The sequence below is a fragment of the Myotis yumanensis genome, unplaced genomic scaffold (genome assembly GCF_028538775.1).
Source record: "Myotis yumanensis isolate MYYU_CA2020_CCGP unplaced genomic scaffold, mMyoYum1.0.hap1 SCAF_7, whole genome shotgun sequence".
NCBI classification, from domain to species: domain Eukaryota; kingdom Metazoa; phylum Chordata; class Mammalia; order Chiroptera; family Vespertilionidae; genus Myotis; species Myotis yumanensis.
This window is the reverse complement of record NW_027223758.1, coordinates 41,589,092-41,614,937: the sequence shown is the minus strand read 5'-3', so window position 1 is coordinate 41,614,937 and position 25,846 is coordinate 41,589,092. Positions and strand designations below refer to the sequence as shown.

Below are 25,846 nucleotides of genomic sequence, written 5' to 3'. Positions count from 1 at the left end.
ATAGTGCTTGGCCACACATCTCAGAATAATTCCATGATAATTGTGTGAGATGATGCGTGTGAAAAATACTTAGAGAACTGTTAAGGGCTGCCTGACATTGATGGGAAATATCATCAGCATTAGTAGGATGTGATGGGGAGCCCACAGCAGAGGTGGACCACATTACCCAGAAATCCCTTCAGTTTAACAGGAAGGTCCAAGTTTGAGACTCCCCTGTGCCTTCCAGTGGTAACCATGGAGGCTGTGAGAAGTGAAATGGTGGTCAGTCTTCTCTGTGGCTGAAGGTTCCGGGGTGGACTTTCAGAGGAACAGAGGATGGAGCTGTGGACCCAGAGGTGCCTTTTCTGTCATGAGTAAAGGTCTGGGCTTAGTTCACGTTAGTTATCCCAGGCTTCTAAGTTTCCTAGGCTTCAGCTTGGGAGGAAATAAAATATATAATCCTCTTTGTCCTGGGAACAGTAATCACGTTGTTTCTATAACAGTATAAAGTTTAAATTTAATCTAGATCCTAGATATGTTTTATTACTGTTGCTTCATGAGATTCTTTGTCTAATTACAACTGTCATCAGGCTTGTCAGATTATGCTCTCAAGAGTATTGGGCAGATTCCAAACAGGGTGTGGCATGTGTCCGGGTAACAGGTTCCCGCTGCTTCTTAGATGGGGCTGTTCTTTAGAATATCTTAGAAACAATAGTGGCCATAGAATTATTATTACCATGGAGTTATTATTATTTATGATTAATGATATGTGTATTAGTTATCTGTTGCTACATAACGAGTTACTTCAAAACATGGCAGCTGAAAACGACCCACATTTGTTATTTCATAGTTTCTGTGGATCAGGAATCTGAGCACTGCTTAATTGAGTTCTCTGCTTCAGGGTCTCTCCCATGGTTACAATTAAGGTGTCAGCCTAGGCTTGGGTCTCATCTGAAGGCTGGAGTGAGGAAGGGCCCATGTGGTTGGTGGCAAAATTCATTTCCTTTTTTTCTTTAAAAAATATTTACTTTTTCCCAGTTTTATTGAGATATAATATATAATTATAAAAGGAAAATATGCTAATTAGACTGGACAGTCAAACGACCTTTCGGACGTCATTCTGGACATCCTTCCGGATGAAGCCACGGCGGCAAGGGCCAAGGCAGAGGCGGTTGGGGACGATCAGGAAGGCAGGCGAGTGGTTAGGGGAGATCAGGCAGGCAAGCGAGTGGTTAGGAGCGATCAGGCAGGCAGGCGAGCAGTTAGGGGCAATCAAGCAGGCAGGCGAGTGGTTAGGGGTGATCAGGCAGGCAGGCCAGTGGTTAGGGGCAATCAGGCAGACAGGCAGAGTGGTTATGGGCGATCAGGCAGGTAGGCGAGTGGTTAGGGGTGATCAGGCAGACAGGTGAGTGGTTAGGGGTGATCAGGCAGGCAGGCAGTTAGGAGCCAGCAGTCCCAGATTGAGAGAGGGATGTCCGGCTGCTGGTTTAGACCCGATCCCTAAACCGGCAGTCGGACATCCCCCAATGGGTCCTGGATTGAGACAGGGTGCAGGCCAGGCTGAGGGACCACCTCCCCTGCACAAATTTCATGCACCAGGCCTCTAGTCTATATGTAAAAGCCTACTATGCAAAGTGTCCCCTCGGGAGTTCAACCAACCGGAAGTTCGATTGCTTGCTATGACATGGAATGACCACCAGGGGTGGCACGGAACGAAGGAAGGCCCCGGCCAGTGGCCGACAACCGCTAGGGACCCTACCCATGCATGAATTTCGTGCACTGAGCCTCTAGTCCAGTGGTTCTCAACCTTCTGGCCCTTTAAATACAGTTCCTCATGTTGTGACCCAACCATAACATTATTTTCGTTGCTATTTCATAACTGTAATGTTGCTACTGTTATGAATCGTAATGTAAATATCTGATATGCAGGATGGTCTTAGGCGACCCCTGTTTAAGGGTCATTCCACTGCCAAAGGGGTTGTAACCCACAGGTTGAGAACCGCTGCTCTAGTCAATATATAAATGTGTATTAGTTTAAGGTGTACAACATAATGATTTGACATCTGTATAAAGTGCAAAATGATCACTATAAGTTTAGTTAACATTCATCACCTCGCATAGTTACACATTTTTTTTCTTGTGAGAACTTTTAAGATCGACTCCCTTAGCAACTTTCAAATGTACACTACAGCATTGCCAGCTATGGTCACCATGCTGTATATGCACAAAGTTCATTTCCTTGAGGGTTGTTGGGCTGAAGAAGATCAGTTCCTTGCTGCCTGTTGGCTGGATGCTCACTCCGTTTCTTGCCATATAAGTCTCTCCATAGAGCAGCTGCTTTCTCAGAGTCAACAAGGGGAGAGAGCTGGCTGCCAAGAAGGGAGTTACAGCCTCCCGTGACCTAATCATGGAGGAGACATCCCCTCTTCTGTTGGATGAAAGCCAGGCATTATGTCCAGCCCCATCTCGTGGGGAGGGGTTACACAGGAAGAGGTGGGATCAGGGGAGGTGTCTTCAATTCTGCCTACTAGAGTTGTAACTTATTATATTTAGTATAGAGCATGTGATAAAAAGCATACAGAGTCTAGAAAATATAAAAATATACAAATGTATTATATCATGTGTGTTATATATTCGTATTATCTTTAATAATAATAAGCAAATGAAAGGAAGAAAAACACATTCCAGCCCTAGCTAGTTTGGCTCAGTGGATAGAGCGTAGGCCTGTGGACTGAAGGGTCCCGGGTTGGATTCCGATCAAGGGCACATGCCTGGGTTGTGGGCTCGATACCCAGTAAGGGGGGCGCGTTCAGGAGGCAGCCAATCAATTATTCTCTCTCATCACTGATGTTTCTGTCTCTCCCTCTTCCTTCCTCTCTGAAATCAATAAAAATATATCTTTTTTTAAAAAGAAAAACACATTTCAGAAATATCCTTTCTTGTTGAGGACTTTAAAAGCTGTTAAAAAAAAAAAAAAAGATGACAAAGAGCGAACAAAAATGAATACTGTGAATCTTACTTGGGTCTCCCTGGACACAAATCAAGTTACACAACAAAGATATCATTGATCAGGGACTCCTGGCCTCTCCCAGCCCAAGTTCTTGTTGTTGCTGTGTATGCACACAGATTATATCCAAAAAACTCAACTATTTTTGTCCCCATTTTCCCTTTATTGGAATCTGGAAACCTGTGTTAGCAATGAAAGTTTGAGCTTTCATTCCTTCTAACTTCAGAGTTTTATTGCAAAGGCAGAAAGTTTATTCCTTTTGCCTGGATTCCCTTTTTCTCTCTCCTTCAGCACCTTCTCCCCCCACAAAGGGGACAGAGGATTTCATAGCCAAGTATTTGAAGATGACAAATGATGGATGTTAGGGGTTCAAGTTTGGAAATCCTGCTGTTTACCCTTCCTGTCATCTGGGGTTCATGACCAAGAGCACTGAACACTATAGGAGGCAGGATGGGAAACAAGGCACTGCTGTATGAAATGCTGGAAAAACCCCTAATCGAGCTCTGGTATAAATAAGGCCTTGTGGTTCCTATTCATCCCTCTCTTTCTTCCCCCACCCCAGACTCGTTTTAGAAAGCCTATAGAAAGGTCTAGAGTCCACTAACCAGACAGCTGCGTGGTTGGGGACAGAACAGAGAAGAGAGGGACACTGGAGTTAGTACTAGAAGGCAGACCCCCTCCTGGGGTGTTGCCCACATGGAGCTGTCAGGTGGAAATAGCCCACACAGCAGCCTGAACAGGTGATAGAGTAACATGACCCCCCTTCGTGCTGCAAGCTCAGGGCCCTCCCTTAGGGAGGAGCAGGTGAGGGGTGGACGGGAGGGGCTGAAAAGTTTTGTCTGCCTTGGGGGATAGAGTTTGAGTCTTTGTCTTGAAAATCTATGTCTTTCATGAGCACTGAGAAGGAGGGGTGGGAACCAGCCTGCAGAGAATGGCAGGGCTCTGGTGGCCTCCTGGAAGGTCATCGCAGGAAGTCCAGTTAAGAGTCCACTTGTACTGTTTTAGGAGAGAGAGGATAGTTGTCTGCATTAGGGTGGTGGCTGTGGAAATAGAAGGGCACGGATCGGAGGTGTGTGTTTGGAGAGAAGTGACTATGTCTCATAGCTGTCAGGCATTGTTCATTTATCTGTACTCCTCCATAGCCTAGAAGTCTCTAGGGCAAGCATGTCAAACTCGCAGCCCATGGGCCGCATGCCTCTTTGATTTGGCCCATGTTAGCCTTTGAGTTTGACATGCTTGCTCCAAGGCAGTGGTTCTCAACCTGTGGGTTGCGACCCCTGTGGCGGTCGAATGACCCTTTTTACAGGGGTCTCCTAAGACCATCCTGCATATCAGATATTTACATTACGATTCATAACAGTAGCAACATTACAGTTATGAAGTAGCAACGAAAATAATTTTATGGTTGGGTCACAACATGAGGAACTGTATTTAAAGGGCCAGAAGGTTGAGAACCACTGCTAAGGGGTCTGTTCCCAGGGCCTAGTCTAGTAGCCTGTGCCAAGCAGGTGCTTAAAGGAGGCTGAGTAAACAAACAGGTATCTGCAGTGTGCTGCAGTGGTGGTGAGAATGTTACCGTTTCCAAAGCCATGGTATACAGCTGCCTGCCTTGTAGGGATCATGGTTTGGACCTGGAAAGCTTTGGCTAGGATTTCAAAGAAATTATTTCTTCCTTATTTTTCTTTCATTGCCCTAAAGTGACACAGCTACAGTAGCCCACATGCGGCTGTGTCTGGACTGCACACACATGCAGACATCGGAGAACTTCCCACGCAGCTTTGAGCTCCCTGCCGTGCTTACCAGGTCGCCTGCACAGGTCTGGCCTGTGTGTGTGTGTGTGCTCGGGTGGGGAGCTGGTTGGTTATGCAAGGCCTTGCTTACTTTGGATTACATACTTGTGGTTGTCAAATCCATTCTTTTTGTGTGTTTGTCTCCTCCCCCTACTTCAAGGACTGGACTCAGTCTTAATATGCGAAATAAGCATGGAGATGCTTAGAAGTGATGATGTGTTCACTTACAAAATGCTTCTATAGAATGCGCTTAATGCCACTGACCTGTGCACTTAACAGTGGTTTAAGTGGTAAATTTTATGTTGTGTGTTTTACTACAATAAAAAATGTTTGTATAAGGTGCTTTCAGACTTTATGATATTTTATATGCCCCTATAATGGAGAGGTTAGATCCTGACCCTGCTATTTACCAGCTGAGCTTCAGTCTACTTATCTGTAAGATGGGATGATAATATCTACCTCCCAGGTTAGTCCTTCTTGACATGGTAAGTGCTTAGTAAGTGGTAACCACCTTATTATTTGTGTTCTAAAAGACTTCTGGTATAAGATTTGCCTCTCAGAGTTTGGGAATTTTAAAAAGAGACTGTTTTAAATTTAAATATCAGCTAAAGCATTGATGCCACTATATTATGAAACCACCAAAAGGCCAATTAAACGCTTGTGAAGTCCCAAGAAATATCCATTTACAAACCCACAGACAGTTGGGAAAGAGGGAAAATGTTTCACTCTGCAATTAAGAGGTTTTATAGCTGAATATGTCTGTGCTTAAGTAGACTCATATTTTATAACTAGAGGCCCAGTGCACGAATTCGTGCATGGGTGGGGTCCCTCAGGGTGGCCTCCTGCGGGGATCTGGCTGAAACCTGCAATCCAACACCACCTGCCACTCCTGCCTGCTGCTCCCGCTCATCCCGGCCCCGCTGCACTTGCCGCAAGCTCAGACCCAGTCAGTCCCAATTGGGAGAGGCTCAAACTGCAGCAGCAGCACGCGCCCATGAGCTGTGCGCCTGGTGCCCATCCTGTGCCAGTCTGGGATCCAGATCCAACCCGCTGATGTTTGTGCCCGTTGTCAGGAGCCACCTGGTGGCCACTTTTATATTGTTTCTTCCTTGCTTATGTCTAGGGAGGGAAGCAACCATGGTCCGCGAGGCCGACTTCCAGGAGGCTGGTAGGGATTGTACCGGTGGCACCGGTCTGGCAGTGCCTGGCCCATTCTCCAGAGATTGGACCTGCAGGACTACTGAGGGAGGGAGTGGCTGCCGTGGGCTGCTGGGCTGCTGGGACAGGTTGGTCAGCTGATCGGTGCTCCCACTGTGGGAGCACACTGACCACCAGGGGACAGCTCCTGCATTGAGCATCTACCCCCTGGTGGTCAGTGTACGTCATAGTGACCAGTCAACTGGTCAGTCACTTAGGCTTTTATATAGATAGATAGCCTAAGATTTTAACCCCCAGTGATGGGCAGGTGCATTTTAGTGATCTTCAGAGATGGAAAAGCCTAAAGGGATAGATCCCCATATGGTCCCATTTATTGTTGTAAATAAATTTTTTTATAATTATGGGAATAATTGTTAACAATAACAATGGCTAACGTTTGAGTACTTACAGTAGGCTAAACCCTGAATCAAGCACTTCATGCATCATCTCACTTAAAATCACACATGTCAGTTGTTGGAAATTCAGAAAATGAGTAAATGTGTGTGTGAATGACTGGGACTGTGCTGTACATAGGGATTGTAACTCACTTTTCAACTTCATGTGTTTGGACGTTTTCAATGTCATTAAAAACTCTTGTGATCACTATCTAAATAACTAGTTTAGATCTGTCCCCATAGTATGAAAAGGCCACAATTTACTTTTTCAAATAACACTGGACAAAAGCCTCATAAATATTTGAACAGTTCCTGGATGTACACTTGGGACTATAAAAATGTACATGCCCAAGAGGCTAGATTTGGTATAAAGCCATGCAGTCAGCTGAATAGTTCCACACGAGGCAACTAACACCCCATTAAAATATATAACAAATTGCAACGTAAAAGTAGAATATAGAAAATCTCTCTTTGGGAAGCAGATGATTTTGCTGCAAATTTTTAATAATTATCATGCAAGTTATTCAACCTCACAGAATTTAGGCTTTCTCCTCTGTTGAGTAGGAATAGCAATAATACCTTCACCAAGGTGTATGGGAAGTTTCAAAGGTCAGTGTCTATAATGCATGTAGGCAGGGCCTGGTGTGCTGGTAACACTAAATAAATGTGAGGTGCTATTGACAATACTGAGTACATAGCAGTGTAATGCTTATGTAAATATTGCCCGGCTGTATGTCTGTCCTGAAGTATTTGTGTCAATATTTTCCTAATATAAATGTAACTAAGGTTGTCTTTGTTACTTGTGGACGGTCATTTTATATAGTGGCATATACACAAATACAAAATCGAGGTACAGGCAGTGGGTGGTGGCAGTTAGGAAAATTGGCTAGGGAGTGCTCCCAGGAAGTCATTAGCAGAATTTGAGGACTTAAGCTTGTATTTAATGTATCGGAGTAAAGACTCAAAATATTAGTGTTAGCAGAAACCAGATATCTTAGGGCAATGGGTTTTAAATTTTGTGAGCAATACACAGTACAAAATTCAATTCCATGAAGACTCACGATGCAAATAAATGTGTATATGCATTGTTTTGTAAAACTGTCTCGCCAGCAGTACTAATTCTTACTGTGTGTGCTGTACTCTGAGATTTTAGAATCGGTTTCACTTTCTTTTAATGTTGGTTGTGAACCAGTTAAGTTGATTTTGCTGGGTAAAGACCCACAATTTGAAATACAACCTTTTTTTTTTTTTTTAAATATACTCTGTTGACTTTTTACAGAGAGGAAGGGAGAGGGATAGAGAGGTAGAAACATCGATGAGAGAGAAACATCGATCAGCTGCCTCCTGCACACCCCCTACTGGGGATGTGCCCACAACCAAGGTACATGCCCTTGCCCCAAATTGAACCTGGGACCCTTCAGTCCGCAGGCTGACGCTCTATCCACTGAGCCAAACCAGTTAGGGCTTGAAATACAACCTTAAAGTTTGACTATCCTTCCTCTTAAAAAAAAAAAAATGCAGTTCCATTTTTGTTGTTGTTAATTCTCACCCAAGCATTTCACCAATAATGAATGGTTTGGTTCTTATTTGCATAAGAATTTGAACTTTGGGGTCATTATTCAGATGTATTTATATGTTAGTCAGATACTAGTCTGTTAAAAGGCATTGTAACCAGAGGTAGACAGAATTCTACCAAAAACTGGGCACGGGTCATAATTCACTCTGGTTTCCCTTTCTCTTAAACCAGGTAGTTCCAGTTTGCCAGCAGAATGAATACAGAAAGAGACTCAGAAACGACATTTGAGGAGGATTCTCAGCCCAATGATGAAGTGGTACCGTACAGTGACGATGAAACAGAAGATGAACTTGAGGACCAGGGGCCTGAGGTTGAACCGACACAGAATCGAGTCAACAGAGAAGTGGAGGAAAGACGGGAGACATTAAAAAAAGGTAACCGCTCTGGGACTGGAGACCAGGTGCCATCCTTGTCATCCTCACATGAGCAGTGGCACTGGCTGCAAAGGACGGATGGCCCGTGTTAGATGGTCCAGGAGTCACCTTCCTTCTCTTATCTCAGGATGCAACTGGGAGAGTGGTTGATGGGCTTGGACAAGTGCACAGTGTCCTCAGTATATAGGCTAGTCTACCTTATCTGACATATACTGCCCAGAAACAGGAGGTCTTCAGTATTCCTTCGTGTCTATATCGTTAGAAGGGGGTTGTATGTGGAAGAATTTGCTTGTTACTGAGCCCAGGGACCTTCGAGTTACCATCCCTTCTGTTCAGTCATTAGTGACTATAAAATGGTTTTGGCTCTCTATTTCTCCAGGAAAATTTTTATGGGTCTCTGACTGCCACGTGGGGCCTGTTATACAGCAGCTTTGAGGTAGGGTCTAGAAGAGGGTTGGCAAATCTCTTCTGATCGTGGCTTTTCTATTTCATTTCCTGCTGGTTCTCCCTTCCAAAGCTGATCCTTTTCTCTTTGGACCCCAGATTTGCTCCAGGTTGAAACTGTTTCCTCCAGGTTCCTAGAATTCCATCTAAATGACTGTGGTTCCCTAGAAATCTCCATGAAATTGATCTGTTTCTGACTCTCCAGACACACCTCTCCACAGCCTCCATCAGAATGACCTCTGGTTTTATCTGGTTTCTCCAAAGTCTCCATCACCACTAGTCTGCCTTTCCAAGGTCTCCCAGAAGCCTGCGTCCCTCATGTCACCCCCTACCCCCTCATCTCTCCTTCCAGCGTTCTGCTACCTGTTAAACTGGTCTTTTTTCAAAGTTTTCACCCAGAGGAAAAAGTGGCACGGCATGAAATCCCTCACACTTCTGCAGTGATTCCTCCTGGTCAGACATTGCCTCTGCTCTTCTGTGTGGGGAGGCTCTCAGTGCTAGGGAGGGCATATGTCCACCAGGGCCCTCCCACCACAGCTCTGAAACCTGCGGAGGCCATCAATATGTGTATATCGCTTGCCTGTTTCTCAGCTTTCCACATCAAACTTGTAGCCCGGCCGGTGTGGCTCAGTGGTTGAGTGCTGACATATGAACCAGTAGGCCACAGTTAGATTCCTGGTCAAGGCTCCATCCCCAGTAGGGGGCATGCAGGAGCCAGCCAATTAATGATTCTCCCTCATCATTGATGTTTCTATCTCTCCCTCTCCCTTCCTCTCTGAAATCAATAAAAATATATATTTTTTTTTAAGTATAGTTTTTAGACTTTCTTTTGGACTTCTGGTTGATATTGAGTATTAAGCTTAAGTGCTTTCTGCCTCTAAGTAGAAGTCATGATAATTGAGCTGAATGAAAATGGAATCACTGCCAAGCTGAACAGGAATGTGGCTTCTGTCATAACAGGTCCAGGCTGGGTAGAGTTCAGATGAGGAAAGTTAGCGAGGAGTTCTAGCTGGTTGCCCAAATAGTGCACAACCTGTTTCTTCCTCATTCCTTTCCCGCTGCCCTTCTAAGTTTCATATCACAACCTCAGAATCTCTACCGTATAGAGATATCTAGTGAGCTGGCTCCGCAGGTGAAGGGTGAACTCGGCTGCTGGTGCTTGGTGTCACGCTATCAGATTTGTGGTTGAGGACACAGCAAAGGGCCTGGGATTGGGTGCCTGCAGAAATGCCAGACAAGCACGTAGTGGGTGGCAACTCTCACCCCTGGTTTTTTCCAACTCTGCCTTCACATTCTGGTGCTCCGGGCTCTTTCCTGATGGTTGAGTTGGCAGGTTTTATTTCTTGTTGATTTCTACCCTCAGAATACAGGCATTGAGGGAGTTCAGGCTTGATCTTGTCTCTTCATAGTCTTTTCCAATGGGGGCTTATATTTCTAGAAGAATTTGGTGGTTCTCATTTCTCAAAACCTCTGTTGAATAACTTTGCTTTTGACTTTTTAAAATATTATTATTCTGACATCTCTGTCTGCCCTTCCAAACACACAGAGGGCATTCAGTAAGTGCTAGACCTCTTCCCCGTTCCTTTCTCCTTCTGCCTGGCATTTGCCCCCAACCAGTCTGCTTCCTCTTCTCCCCTTCTCTCCCTCCCTTCTTCCTCTGCACCCCTCTCTCCCCCTCTCTTAACGTTGCTTCCCTCCCTATTCTCACTTGGAACACTCTCTGTTCATGATGAACAAACATACTAGCACAGAACAGCATTGGCTAGAATGTGTTCCGGGAAACACCAGTCCCACCGAATGCTCCAGGGCACCAAGATTCTGTGGCCCTGTGACCGGAAACTCAGAATTCTTTATCTTTGTCTTGGAGTTTAAAGGTTGTCCATTGGCATAAAGGGATCCAGGAAGGTTGGGCTTTAAAGAAACCAGTTTAATTCTATTCAGCCACAGCTTCCTTAAATTCCTTGATGCTAGAATGCTGGGTCTTTTTGTTTGTTTGTTCTTTAGTTTACCATCCTGGTGTCACTTGGTTAGCTCTGTGGGTGACCCTATGCCAGCTGGGAACCAGCTTAGAGAGGAAGTCCTTGGGAAGAGGTAGTGGTCCGGAGGGGGTCCCTGGATGAGTACAAATCGGCCCTTTCTTCTGAGCCGGGGATGGAATGGAAAGGCTGTCTCCTGCCTCGTTGGCAGCATTGCTTTATTATTGAACCGTCCCATCATCTCGCTCTGGCTGGCTCACAGATACACCCACAGCTTCCCGGCTACAGCAGATTCTTACCTGAATCTTGCTTTCTGCCTCAGGCCGGTGTCCTGTCTCCTGTTCTCTTTTTTTTTTTATTTTTATTTTATTGATTTTTTACAGAGAGGAAGGGAGAGAGATAGAGAGTTAGAAACATCGATTCAGCTGCCTCTTGCACGCCCCCTACTGGGGATGTGCCCGCAACCCAGGTACATGCCCTTGACCGGAATCGAACCTGGGACCTTTCAGTCCGCAGGCCGACGCTCTATCCACTGAGCCAAACCGGTTTCAGCCTGTCTCCTGTTCTCATGGCCACGCTTCTGGAAACCCGTTTATCTACCTCCACATCCTCCTCTTCTCTCAGGTTCTTCCCCTCCGTGGGCTGCCTATGGATAACACTTTCTGAAAGGTCACCAAGAACCCCAGTGCCAAGTCCAGTGAGCTTTTTATCAATCACCTATTCCCAACCTCTGTTTTCTCTGACATGCTTGACCTTTTCAACAGCCTCTCCTTCAGGAAACACAGATCTCCTTGGCAGGTGATACCCTCCTGTCCCGACACTCCTGTTTCTCCTCTCCCCGCATCTTTAAAATGTTCACATTTCTGCTCATCCTCTGTTCTCCCTCTACAGGCCTTCCTTTGGCGAGCTAATCACTTTCATCTGCTTCAGGCACCACACCTCTATGCGTGATTCAAAGATAAAACTTGTGTGATGGTGAGGAGGGAGGACCCTGGATGGAGATTGTGGCATAAAATGATGATTTCATGATGTTCACAGATTCTGAGTCAGGAGTTCAGACTGGGCACAGTGGGGGTGGCTTGTGTCTGCTCTCGGGTATCTGGGACTTCAGCTGTGAAGACTTGAACCATTGGGGTCTGGAATCATCTGGAAGCTTCTTCATTCCTATGTCTGGCCCTTGTGCTGGATAACTCAAATGCTCAACTGGGCCTTTGGAGGAAGCACCCCCAGTGTCTTGGGCTTCTCCCAGCATGGCGCCGGGCTGCCATGGGAGTGTCCTAAGCGGGATCATTGTGCCAAGAGATCAAAGCAGAAGCTGGTTGTAGAATTCAGGCGGCATCATGAGTGCTACGTTCTCTTGGGTGTAAGAGAGCCACTGAGGCCAGCCCTGATTCAAGGGGAGGGACATTAGATGCTACTTCTTGACGAGGGAGTCACAAGGTCACATTGCAGGATGGGAGATACTGCTGTGGCCGCCTTTGGAAAGTGCCTTTAGCCTCAGTGGATAACAGAGACATCTGTGAGGATGAGTAATAGGGGGGCGGGGGCAGGCAAGGAGAGGGTTGTTTTGAACCTGACTACTTGGAGATATTTATGGGACAACCACTTGTGTTGCTAGCTGACAATTAGAAGTATAGGATGAACTAGTAAGAAACGAACAAGAATGGTGCAGCCTTGTACCTGGAGAGTGACAGAATTTTAAACGCTTAACCACAATGTAATAAACAGCACTGAGCTTTAGTTTCCAGAACGCAGTCCTTAGAGGAGTTGGCTGGCTTTTAGATTTTGCTGTACCCATGTAAGTCGCATATTCTTAGGGAGAGGAAAGTCCAGGTAAGGGCGTTAGGACAGGAGCCTTTTCCGTGAGTTCCTTCCATACGTGCTCCCACCCCTACTCCCCATCCACACATTCTTCACATTTGCATACATTCTAAGAGGTGTGACTACTGCATATTAGAACTGACTGATTCTGACTATACAACTTGGAACTGGAGATGATTCACACAAAAGCTTCAACATCATTCATTCATTCATTTTAACCTAAATAATACTGTACAGGGAGTCCCCCAAGTCCCTTCTTCTTGACTGCATTGGGTTGCTCTCTGTACTTGAAAATATAAAACTGCACTTCTTTTAAAGCCTTTTCCAACTCAGAATTTTGTGTAGGGGTGAATTTTGTGTTGTGTTGCTTGACTCTTTAGGATGCAATGTTCAATCATGAGGGTTTAAAGGTATCACCAAGAGCGCATCAGGCCCTAGCTGGTTTGCTCAGTGGGTAGAGCGTTGGCCTGCAGACTGGAGGGTCCTGGGTTCGATTCCAGTCAAGGGCACATGTTCGGGTTGCGGGCTCGATCCCCAGTGGGGAGCATGCAGGAGGCAGCCGATCAATGATTCTCTCTCATCATTGATGTTTCTGTCTCTATCTCCCTCTCCCTTCCTCTCTGAAATCAATAAAAATATATATTTTTAAAAAAGAGAGAGCATCAGGACACAGGGAGGAAGTGTGCTGCCTGTGACTTCAGACTGGGTGTGGCATCAACAGAACAAGAGCAGCTGCAAACCCCGCGGAAATGCTGTCTTCAGAGAAGAATGGGAATGAGGGGTGTGGCTCTCTAGAGCATCTATGAATTCTCTTCTATCTGGAATCAGAAAACAGACTAAGCTAGCCCATTGAAATATGTGAATCCTAGGAAATCCTTGGAGCATGCTGAAGATCAATGTTTTCTACTCAATCAGTTTCTGACACTTACCTAACATGTGGAAATTCCACTCTGATTACTTAATTTCTTTCTCTAATTGGCCGTAAATTGCCTGCCTATTCTTTAGCCTTAAGACACCACAGTAACTGGCAGCTTGTAAAATAAAGGGTGTGTGAGCGAGGGGGTGGGGATCTTCCTGTGCCAATGATTTGTAAGGGGGAGGGGGTGGTGAGACTGTGCCACCTCCTTCTCTGGAGCTTGCTTCTGAGTAGTGTCATTCATGACTGAAGCTTAGGAGAGGAGCTTTTGCTCATGGAGACCTAACATGGCTTGTGCTTTTCTTACTGCCTGCTTGGATCCTGAGTCCCCCCCCCCCCCCCCCATTTCTCCTACTCTCTCCCCCTCTCTCTAACTGGGGGTGCTCAATCTGACTGGTGTATCAGAATCACATTGTGGAGCTTTTAAAACCCTATGGGTGCCTGGGCCCAGTCCCTGGAAATGCCGATAGAGTAGGTCTGGAGTGAGACAAGGGGAGAATCCATATTTTAAAATGAATTCACCAGTTTCTACCTCAAATCAGTAGAATAATGCATCTCATGCCCTACTTAGCACACCTGCTCCTCAAAGCCTAGTGGTCACCAACTAGCATCACTGGGTGCTTATTAAATGCAGAACCTCCAGCTCCTCCCAGACCAGCCAATCAGGATCTGTTAACAAGATCCCCAATGAGGGTGAGGGCCCTTTATTTCAAAAGGCAGTTGAACCCCCAAAGTCCTGCTTTGCTCAAACCCTGCAGTGTGTTGCTTAGTGACAAAGTATATTGCTGGGAGGGGCTGTCACTGTCAGGTGTGCTGGAGGCAGAAGAAAGGCTAAGGAATGCTGCTCTTGAGCAGTGGATCACAACGTCACCTGCAAATCAGGGTCACCTGGGACCTTTGCTGGGCTCACCCAGACTAAACCAGAAGGGGTGGACAGGGCTTTGGGAAGTGATTTTAAAAAACCTTGGGGATTCCATTAGGATCAAGAGCAGCTAATCCCACAGTCATGGTGCATAGGAATCCATCTGAGATCTTGTGAAAATGCCGATTCTGGTGCCCAAGGTCTGGGTGTGGCCTGAGAGTCTGTGTTTCTAACTAGATCTCAGGCGATGCAGCTTGTCCATACTTTGCATAGAAAGGGCCAGGAACAAGGAGTGAAGTTGTTTTTGTTTAGGCAACAGAGGTGAATGCTCCAAAACCACACAATCAAGCAGGTAGACATGATAAATTCTTGACTCCAACCTCTTACCTCCTTTCCCATTTTCTCAAAAGCTGATCAGACCTTCACACTCTCCTGTAGGTGCCCACTTTGAGCCATCTCAGGCTTTATCACTCGAGAAACTCAAGGCCCTACATACCCTCCCTCACTCATCCTTCTCTACCCCTCACCCCAGGGGAGAAGCCCTCCCTCTCGCCTCCTCTACACTCCCCTCCATCAGCCATCCCCTTGTCTTCCTATCTTCTAACCATCACCCCTCCTGGCTCCTTCAGTCTCCCCATCCTAAAAACACTTAATGAAATCCCCCCTTGGTTTCTTATCCAGAAGAAAGTTATCCGCTGCAGGCCCCTAGGACATAACAAAAAGAAACAAGTTTGGAGCAGCCCAAGGGGCAGTAGCCACAGCCCCACCACAAAGGATCCTAGGACATACCACAAATCAAGGAAGGGGCCCTCCCCTGCTACATCAGGTTCTGGAAGTAAGAGACCCACTGTGGGTTATCCCTCTCCAAAAAGCCAACCCTACCACAAAACAGTGGTCGCCATGAGATAGAGAGGTGGGTATTATGTCTAAAGCCAGTGAAGGACACCATAGAGAGGACAGAAGGTGGCCAGGGAACTGTGTGATGTCACTACTGCAAGCTGAGTCCCCAGTCTTCAGTCAGGCAACCCCACCTCACACTCATGCTCATCAGAGCTGTATGAGGGCATTGCCCTGCCTCAGTCCTTCCTGGCTTTGGTTCCCCAAGGCTGTAGCTGAAAGTCACACCACCACCACCTTTCTCTCCTCTTCTTTCTCACCCCCCCCCCCCAATGATGACTGAATTTAGGGGACATTCAAGAGAGGGAGAAAGGGCGCAGCAAGATTCATGGGCAACCAAAAGATGAAAGTCATCATCTAGACTTAGCAATTCCACTCCTAAGTAGATACCTGGGAAAAAAATCTTATGAGTTCCAGGAGACAACCACAGGAATATTTATAGTGAAATAATCTGTAATAGCCAAACACCCCAAGCCCATTAACAGAGATTTGATAAACTGTGGTATGTGCATATGATGGGATAGTAGGGAACAGTGGAAATGAATAGCAGTCTTCACATGAATGAAACCCACATAATGTTGAGGGAGAAAAAGCAACTCACAGAAGAATGCACATGATATAGCTCAAAAACTGGCCTGAATAATATATTGTTTGGGGCTTTTGTTTGGTAAACATGTATGGAAAAACAAGAGAATGAAGAGCACACATGTTGGGAATGTGGTTGGCTGAAGGGTAGAAAGGAGGAAAATGTGGGGGAGGAACACACAAGAGACTTCCACAGAGTTGAGAAATGTTCTGTTAAACAGGAAACATCTTCTGATAATGGGCAAAAACTACCCCCAAGGAGAATCAGGTTAGAAAGAGTTAGTGCAGGGCAGGGTTAGGGAGAAGTGTTTTAAGAGATAACCTGTTGGGTGAGAAATGTTCCCCCCAGTAACAGAGAAGCTGTGGACTTCCTTTTTTAAAAAATATTTTTATTGATTTCAGAGAGGAAGGGAAAGGGATAGAGAGACAGAAACATCAATGATGAGAGAGAACCATTGATTGGCTGCCTCCTGCACACCCCTTACTGGGGGATCGAGCCCGCAACTCGGGCCATGTGCCCTTGGCCGGAATTGAACCTGTAACCCTTCAGTCCACAGGCTGATGCTCTATCCACTGAGCCAAACCGGCTAGGGCTGGACTTTCTGAAGTGCCCTGGAATTTAGATGTGGTGATTGAATGGTAGATGTGACATTAAGTACATAAAATAAACTTATAAAGATGACAGATACTTCAGATAGGGATAAAGCAGTGCATAACATTAACCTATGATCAGAACTCAAAAGTTTGAGTTCGTTGGTTATGCCTTTTTTCTTTGATTTATTCGTTCACTAAATAATGGGTTATAAATGTTATAAATTAGTTTTCTAGGCCTGTTATAACAGAGTACCACAAACTGGGTGGTTTAAAGATAAGTAAATGAGTTCAAAAAAATGATTTAATTTAGCTGTAACCTTCTGGGGCTCTGGGATTTTTGTTTGGGTATTTAAACAAAGTTTGCTCTTTTAGAATCCTGATGTTCTATGGACAAGTTACAATATGTTCATTAGTGTGCCATAAACTGGGGAACTTCAACAGCAGAAGTTTCTTGTCTCACAAGAAGTTTAAGTCCAAAGTGTTGACAATGTTCATTCCTTCAGGGAAGAATCTGTTCCAGGCCTTTTTCCTTGGTTTCTTGGTCTTTCCCCTGTAACTTCACATCATCTTCCCTCTATGTGTATCTCTGTGTCCAAATTTACTTGTTTTTTTTTTTAAGGATATTAGTCATGTTGGGTCAAAGGCCATCCTAATGACCTCACTTAAATTGATTCCATCTGCTATGATCCTATTTCCAAATAAGGTCATATTCTGAGGTAGGGGTGGAGGGTAAGATTTTGGCAAGTGAATCTGAGAAGGACACAAATCAACCCATAACAACATGCTAATTGACTACTTCATGGATCTTTTTCTTCTTTCTTTTTTAAAGATTGTTCATGGCAAGTCAAAGCAAATGACCGAAGCTTCCATGAACAGCCTCATTTTATGAACACCAAGTTCTTTTGTATCAAGGAGAGCAAATATGCGGTAAGTTGATTTTAACTGCCTAAGTTGTCTTCACTAAAAGCCAGTTTTCTCCAATGGCCAACCTGCTTGCCAGCTTCATGTGACACCTGCCTTCTAGATAACCCCTGGCCTGGGGCCATGACAGTCATTGTTAGCTCTATAGAATGTCATTGCAGTAAGTTTGGCTGCCCTGAGGCTGTCTAGGGGTGGCTTGAAACAAAACAAAATTATGTAGATTGAAAATTTCCCTATGTATTTGCAAAATTCTCTTTAACATGTCTTATGACAGAATATACAATCATATCACAAAAGCCTTATGTTCGAAAGTAAGAAAAATTGAAAGGAATCTTAATAACTTTTCTCTCCCTTTCCTGCCTATGATAGATCTAGAGATTTGGGAGATATTTTCACCTCAAAAAAATGCTTATTACCTTTGAAATATGCTAAAGGACACCTGTGCAATGTGGGCTGAAATGTTGTCTGTTAGCTCTCTAGATTTGCTGTAAGAAAGGATCGTAAACTAGTGGTTGAAGACAACAGAAAGGCATTGTCTTACAGTTTCAGAGACCAGAGTCCCAAAGGAGGGTGTTGGCAGGGTTGGTTCCTTTGGGGGGATCTGAAGAATGGTCTGTTGCAAGCACCTGGCCAGCTTCTGGCAGCAGCTGATCGTTCCCACCATTCCTTGGCTTGTAGGAGCATCCCTCTCCTCTGTGTCTGTCTTCACATGGACTTCTCCCTTGTTTCTCTGTGTCCCAGTTCTCCTTCTTCTAAGGCAGTGGTTCTCAACCTTCCTAATGCCGCGACCCTTTAATACAGTTCCTCATGTTGTGGTGACCCCCAATTTCATTGTTACAAATTGAACATAATTAAAGCATAGTGATTAATCACAAAAACAATATGTAATTATATATGTGTTTTCCGATGGTCTTAGGCGACCCCCGTGAAAGGGTCGTTCTACCCCCAAAGGGGTCTCGGCCCACAGGTTGAGAAATGCTGTTCTAAGGCCTTCAGTATTGGATTAGGGCCCACCTTAATCCAGTATGATTCATTGTAACTTGATTATATCTGCAAAGACCCTATTTTCAAATGAGGTGACGGCACAGGTATCAGGGGTAGGACTTGAGTTTAACTTTTGGGGCACACAGTTCAGCCCACAATGGTATCTGTTACTCTTTCTCACATAGCAGCCTCCATCTCCCCTTAAACAGAAAGTGTTCCTTCCCCTCCTGCTTTGCCGCCCATGTTGACATCTCCCTTTGTTCTGTTTTCTAAGAGGCTCTAGGGGTCAAGTATATCTCGGGGCACATTTGGTCACGGTTGGATTTGCCAGAGACTTCTGGATGAAATGTCTGCGTCTTGATACCATCTCTGATTTAGGCTTCCAAGGAGTCATTTTGAGGCCTGATTAGAATTAGAAGCTTAAAGGAAATCTCAGTATCTTCCTTAGGGATAAATGACGTCTCTGTGTCACTGCTGGCTATAGGACTTACTGCCTTCGCAGATGTGTGTACATTGTGATAAATGTGTGGCGTGATTTAGAATGACTTTCTTCTTTTTTCCAACAGAGCAATGCAATTAAAACGTACAAGTATAATGCCTTTACCTTTCTACCAATGAATTTGTTTGAGCAGTTTAAGAGAGCAGCCAATTTCTATTTCCTGGTCCTTCTTATCTTACAGGTAATGCCCTTTGATATCTTAAAATCTGTTTTGAATTATGGTGACTCAGTAACCTTTATGTTGTGGACGCATATATCTCGACTAACCTTGAAAGTTTTTATATTAACGTCAGGGCGATGCTCGTACAGGAATATGCTTTATGCACAGAACTGGCTCCATTGGTGCTAAATGAATAGGGAAAAGGAGCAAATGGAAATGTTATTTTAATTCTGTATTTTTAAACATTCTATTTTATACTGATGAGAATGTTAAAACTGGCTTCCCTAATATGAATCCAGTTAAAATCTTCACGTTGTAAAATTATTATTTGTACCTTAAAATTAAATCTATTGTTTATGCTTCCCCTTTATTTTTTACTTAAATGCCTAATTTCCCCAAGTATATTATTGATTTCCATTCATATTTTAGTCATAAATCTCAATAAATTATTTTTGTGAAGTTGTTTTACTCTGGAAAAGGCCAATTTTTTCCTGAGTTTTAATTTTTTTTTATTGTGACCAAAAAAAAAAAACCCACCCTTATCTGGAGAGCATTAATTTTATTTGTTTAGGAGCTGTTATAATCACAGGAACTCTACCACTGGGAGTGTCACCCATTAGCATCTCATATACAGGTTACAGAGGAAGGCACATCTTCTTGGTTTTATCACATTCTTTATACCAACCATGGGATCTCGAAAATAGTCTCATCTGCTGGGATTCACCCAGGAAGGTTTTGTGAGAATGGTGTGTCTGGGTGGGGATGGAGGATGCATGGAGTGGAGAGGAGAGAGAGAGAATGGGGGAGAGAGAAACTGAGAGAGAGAAACACACACACACACACACACACACACGAGAGAGAGAGAGAGAGAGAGAGAGAGAGAGAGAAACACACACACAGAGAAATAGATACTCATCAGATTTAGGGGAATGTAAGACCTGCTGATTCTACAGTGCAGGATGGTCACGTTATCACGAAGGACCTTTGAGATAGGCTTGGAGAGATAAACTATAATTATAAAGTCCCACTGTGATGAGTGGGTGACTTTCCTCTTACTTCCTTCTAGCAGGAAAAGGCTAGTTACACATATTGACAATAATGTGGAAAATGATCTTCGTCTCCTCCAATGGCTCCAATTTCTTTCAAGTACAGCAATCCAATGTAGGTGATAGGAACAGCCTGAGACAGCCCTTTCCTTGCACTGTTACCTCACTTGATTCTTGTGCTCTGAGTTGAATACTGTAACGTGCATTTTGCAGAGAACTGAGGCCTGGCAAGACAAAGGAACTCGCTCCAAGTCTGGTGGCCCATAAGTGGTAAAACTGGGCAGGACTTGGGTCCAGGAGCTTGACTGTAAGGCCTGCCATTTTAACCAGTACGTATGGCCCAGAGATCAATTAGTTGGTAACAAAAGATCTTCACTAAATTTTGTTTCCAATCTGTTATTCCAATGTATGCCATCTTGATGGATGACTGGCTTCCTGCAAGGCCAGCCTCTTTTTTGCCTGGACCAATAGCAATGCCACTGAAGGAAGTGCTTTCTTCTAGTGCCGCCAGAGATGCCCCATCCAATCACTAGCTTTCAGAGCCAGCCACTACCCGCTGCCATCTGTGCCTGCTTCCGAGCCCCCAGGCTCAGCCCCCAGCAGTGAAGAGCCTGCTTTATGCATTCCCTCAAAGTGAAAGGATTCCTTCCACCCACACCCCATGCTACCCTCCCAATTAATTGGGATTTTCACACAAAAAGTGGAGCACTTCTCCTCTAGGGTCATGTTACAAAGCCTCCTTGGTGTTCAGTTAAGGTCACAATGGGAGAATTTCAGGAGCCACTGTTCTCTGAGCTCTGTTCTGGGAGGCCAGAGGGTAGAGAGAGGGCAGGTGGTAAGAGGAAGATTGGCTGGACGCGTAGATGCCTTTTCTCTGTTTTCTGCAGGATGCAGGCTTGGGTAGGTGATGATGAAGATTAGACTTCAAATCAGTAAGCTTAGAATTAGCAGTTACCTGTGTGTTTGCCTTCATGGGCACACATGTATGCCTTTTTGTCTCTTCCAGGCCATCCCTCAGATCACAACCCTGGCGTGGTACACCACCCTGGTGCCCTTGCTTTTGGTCCTGGGCATCACGGCGATAAAAGACCTGGTGGATGATGTGGTAAGGATTTCCCGTGAGACTCTCCCCTCATGGCTGCAAGCTTATTTTTCAGTTTGGCATTAACACTTTACATTTTGAGATTATTAATATAACCTTTCTCCATCTCTCTTCTAAAGGCTCGCCATAAAATGGATAACGAAGTCAACAACAGGACATGTGAAGTCATTAAGGATGGCAGGTACTGTCTGTCAATGGTAACCTAGTTACAAGGCTCTAATGTGTAAATACGTCTAGAAACATAGTTGGAGATAACCATTAGAAAAGTCTAGCGGTGTCTTCACCCTCTAAAATTTCTACGACTTTGTACTCCCTTTGTGACCTGGAGGCTCTACCCAAATTGCATTATGGGAGGTTGCCGATTGGGCTGCGTGGCTCTATGTTTACACAACTTCATCAGTCTGGAATGTGCTGCTCCCGTCTCTGCTGGGGACAAAAGATGAGATGCCCACACAAATAATTCAAATGAGATTCAGATCATAATGAGAAAGATGAAAACAAGATGTTCTGAGAGTTCAGTGAAGGAAGGAGTCGCTTTAGCTGGAAAACTGGGGATGGTGTCGGGCATCTGAGCAAAGCCCTGCACAGCAGAAGTTAGGGAACAGCAGCAGAGATGGGGCAGGGCAACAAGGGCCTCCTAAGGGGACCCGAACATCCTAGTGGAAAAGTCCAATGGAATTGCCTCTATCCCTGCAAAGAGCTGTGGCAAGAAGGTGCTAACTTGTTTAGCTATCATTTGAGACCCATGTGCAAATTGCTAATTCACAGTTTTAGAGATATTGAAATGTAAACTAATTACAATTTTATTTATTGAAAGCCAATTTTAAAAAATCCTGGGCTTACGAATTGTGTGATAAATTCTTATAAAACTGGGGAAACAAGCATGTTAGCATGTATCTAAAATGTATTTTAAATCTCTAGGTCTTTTTAATCCATAAATTCATGGAGGACAAACATAGTAATTGAATTCCTGCCTCCAAAAAGTTAAGTTTATTCATTGTGTAGGTTCATAATATCTGTTGGGAATATCTTTTTCTATGTATGAAAAACCTTTAAAACAGACTATATTCTAAAACTTTTTAAATTTTTATTTGTTAGAAATTTAAATGAGTATTGCCTATGGAGTTTGTTGCTGAAGGTAGTCATCACTTTATTTATTTTACATTTTATCAATACCCTTATTAGACTTACTGTAAAAGTGATATAGACTCATTAAAAAGGTAGTTTAAACTTTAAAGTTCCATGAGGATTCCAGGTGGCCCTATGTGGGAGCCATAATATGTTGTTGTCCTGGGACTACCCAGACCTGCAGCTGAGGAGGTAATGGATAATGGAGAAGACAGGAGAGCCCTGGCCAGGTGGCTCAGTTGGTTGTCCCATGCACCAAAAGGTGGTGTGTTTGATTCCTGGTCAGGACACATACCTAGGTTGTAGGTTCAATCCCCGGTAGGGGTGTATACAGGAGGCATCCAATCAATGTTTCTCTCGCACATCGATGTTTTTTTCTCTCTCTGTCTCCCTCCCTCTCTCAAATATCAGTAATAAAAAAAAATAGTCCCCCCCCCCCCCCCCCCAAGCCAGTTTGGCTCAGTAGATAGAGTGTTGGCCTGTGGACCAAAGGTCCCGGGTTCGATTCTGGTCAAGGGCATGTACCTTGGTTACAGGTTCCTCCCCAGCCTGGGCCCTGGTCAGTGTGTTTCTCTCACATCGATGTTTCTGTCTTTCCCTCTCTCTTCCACTCTCCCTAAAAATCAATGGAAAAATATCCTCGGGTGAGGATTAACAACAACAACAAAAAAAAATAGTTTCCCTTAAAAAAAAAGAGAGAGAGGACAGGAGTGGTGGGAACACAGGACATGAGCAAAACAAAAAATGGGTGGCATGTGTCTCCTGGCCACACACTTAAGTAGCCCCCTTTAAGCCTTAATTATATGACGGACGAGGGAGGGAAGACAATCACCATCATCACCATCATTGTTGCTTCCTTCAGAGGATTACATGGTTCTCATGACCATTTAATGGGGCTATGTCATGAAATGGCTGAACTTTTTGCCAAACTTTTCCTGTGATTTTCATGTTCTCCCAGAACCTTTGGCTTCCTGAAAGAATAATGCCAGGTCTCTTACCAGTAGCTCTTTTTAAAACACCCATAACCTATCTGTATTTTTAATGTTTAGATTCAAAGTTACCAAGTGGAAGGACATTCAAGTTGGAGATGTCATTCGTCTGAGGAAAAATGATTTTATTCCAGTAAGTGAACAAGCTCGCATCTCATTCCTGTTCTCCCAGATCTGACTTGGCGCTCGGTCTGGTCTGGGGTCTCTGTGTCACTGGTGTGTTTGGTTTCGAACAGGCTGACATCTTACTGCTGTCCAGCTCCGAACCGAACAGCCTCTGCTATGTCGAAACGGCCGAACTGGATGGGTAAGTGGGTCTCAGGTGGGCCTGTGCTAAAGCTCCCCTTGGAAGGCTCAGTCCGCTACGTTGAAAGCCGTGCCTGGAATGGAAGCCCTGAGAGCTGGCCTGGCCTCTACCACATCCTCTCTGGCCAGCAGTGTCCCTAATCGACCAGCCTCCCTGTCTGATTCCGTTTATAAAGTGGTGCTGTCACGCCTGCCTTTCCCCACCTTTCAGGGAAGGTGAAAGGGTCAAATGCGCGCCCAGCACTTTGTGAACTGCTGAGCAGGGTTCAGATACCTCTGAATGATGATTAACGCAATCTACTTTAGAAAAAAAGAACAGATTGTTAAAGTCTTTGCCAGTAGATAGTTTTGAATTCTCCCTTTGTTAGTCTTGATTATTATGCTTCCACTTGAGAGTAAAGGCCTGTTTTTCAGTACATTTATTGAGGGCCTACTAGGTTACATTAGATTAATGGTTTAGCTCATTTAATCTCCTCAACAACTGCCTGAGACAAGTAATATTATTACCTTGACATTACCCATGAGGACACTGAGGCCAGGAGGTGAAGTAGCCTGTCCGAGGTCACACAGTAAGTGGCAGAGTTGGGACGCCGCTGGTGTAAACCCCTTTCCTTACAGTCCAGCCGTGTATATGCCTCTTTAAGGAGAGCTGAAATCGCAGAGTAAACCTAGATCTTCCTCTGTTCTATAAGCCAGTCGGAGGATGTTCCATCTTAACTATAAAACAGCTGTTGTTCCCATGAGTGAGAATAGTGAGCGGGTAGAACATGCCAAGATTTGGGAATGGAAAGAGAGGATTATTTTTCAAAGACATGGGATCCACTTCTTTACTCTGGAAAACAATAAGTTGACAGTCTAGACCAGCGGATCTCAACCTGTGGGTCGAGACCCCTTTGGCAGTCGAACGACCCTTTTCACAGGGGTCGCCTAAGACCATCCTGCATATCAGATATTTACATTACGATTCATAACAGTAGCAACATTACAGTTAATGAAGTAGCAACGAAAATGATTTTATGGTTGGGTCACAACATGAGGAACTGTATTTAAAGGGCCAGAAGGTTGAGAACCACTAATCTAGACACTTTCTGTAAAAAATATGTTTTGTAGAATCACCTTAGTCTGATTAAATATTAGAAGCTAAGTTGTTAAACAGCAGTTTGATAGTTTAGTCTGGTGTAAGAGTTTAGTTAGAAGGAGGAAGGAGCATTTCTGGTGCCTCCGTCTGGTAGGAATGTTGGCAACATTTCCCAGGTCAGGAGTTTTTCTGTCCAAATCAGAAGTTCCAAGATGATCAGAAAGTTTGGAAGAAAAAAAAAAAGCTAATTATTTAGCTTTTGCTTCTAGGATTGCCTAATGATACTTTGAACAATTTTCTTTATATTCCCGTTTGAACTTTAAAATTTGTCTGTTTAATTCTTTTTTCCCCCTCTCTCTCTAGAGAAACCAATTTAAAGTTCAAAATGGCACTTGAAACCACACACCAATATCTCCAAAAAGAAAATTCATTGGCAACGTTTGATGGTTTGTGAAAACACGTCTTCCTTTGTTTTAAATTTTAGTTGCTTGATTCGGTCCCTATTCATTAAAGTTAGAAAATGTTGTGTGAGTATTTATGTGAATCATATCTCTTTTAAAGGTTTTATTGAATGCGAAGAACCCAATAACCGACTAGATAAGTTTACAGGAACACTCTTCTGGAGAAACACAAGTTTTTCTTTGGATGCTGATAAAATTTTGTTACGTGGCTGTGTAATTAGGAACACCGATTTCTGTCATGGATTGGTCATTTTTGCAGGTACTTTCGAAGTTTCTTGGGAAATTGATATGATAGGTACTTTCAAGATTTAAAGGAGGGGATTGCTCTTCTGTTCTTTCTCCATGGAAACCAACAGAAGAGTAATTTTATCCACAGGCCAGTGCATTGATTTTTCCAATTATTGATCATATTGAATTTTCCATTTCTAGGTGCCGACACTAAAATAATGAAGAATAGTGGGAAAACCAGATTTAAAAGAACTAAAATTGATTACTTGATGAACTACATGGTTTATACGGTATTTATTTTCTTTTTCTGTGGATGAGGGGCTAGATTGCTGTCTTGTGTTCTAAGTTTGTTGTATGTTTTTCTAATACAAAGAAAGCCTACCTCTGTAGGCCAGGTGGAAAAGGCATGAGTCACTTCAAGGTTGGAGTGGGGAGAGAGGCTTCCCTCACTTTTTCTCAGAAAGGCCATGTTCTAAACCAGGGGGCTAGATAAGTTAGTGGGTCTGGGCTCCTGAAGTCAAGGTAGGGTTG

General features: G+C 44.2%; 1 protein-coding gene across 2 annotated transcripts in view; it reads left to right on the top strand.

The window, feature by feature from the left end:
* ATP8B1 (ATPase phospholipid transporting 8B1) overlaps window positions 1-25,846 on the top strand; it is a 109,907-nt gene that overhangs the window by 46,069 nt on the left and 37,992 nt on the right. For both annotated transcript variants that reach the window (XM_070420361.1, XM_070420363.1), the window contains exons 2-11: window positions 8,116-8,318; window positions 17,243-17,340; window positions 18,885-18,998; window positions 21,030-21,128; window positions 21,245-21,306; window positions 23,303-23,375; window positions 23,479-23,549; window positions 24,990-25,072; window positions 25,188-25,346; window positions 25,517-25,605. In XM_070420361.1, the coding sequence (XP_070276462.1) occupies window positions 8,138-8,318; window positions 17,243-17,340; window positions 18,885-18,998; window positions 21,030-21,128; window positions 21,245-21,306; window positions 23,303-23,375; window positions 23,479-23,549; window positions 24,990-25,072; window positions 25,188-25,346; window positions 25,517-25,605 (1,029 nt within the window). In that variant the 5' untranslated portion in view covers window positions 8,116-8,137. The remainder of the gene's footprint in view (window positions 1-8,115; window positions 8,319-17,242; window positions 17,341-18,884; window positions 18,999-21,029; window positions 21,129-21,244; window positions 21,307-23,302; window positions 23,376-23,478; window positions 23,550-24,989; window positions 25,073-25,187; window positions 25,347-25,516; window positions 25,606-25,846) is intronic.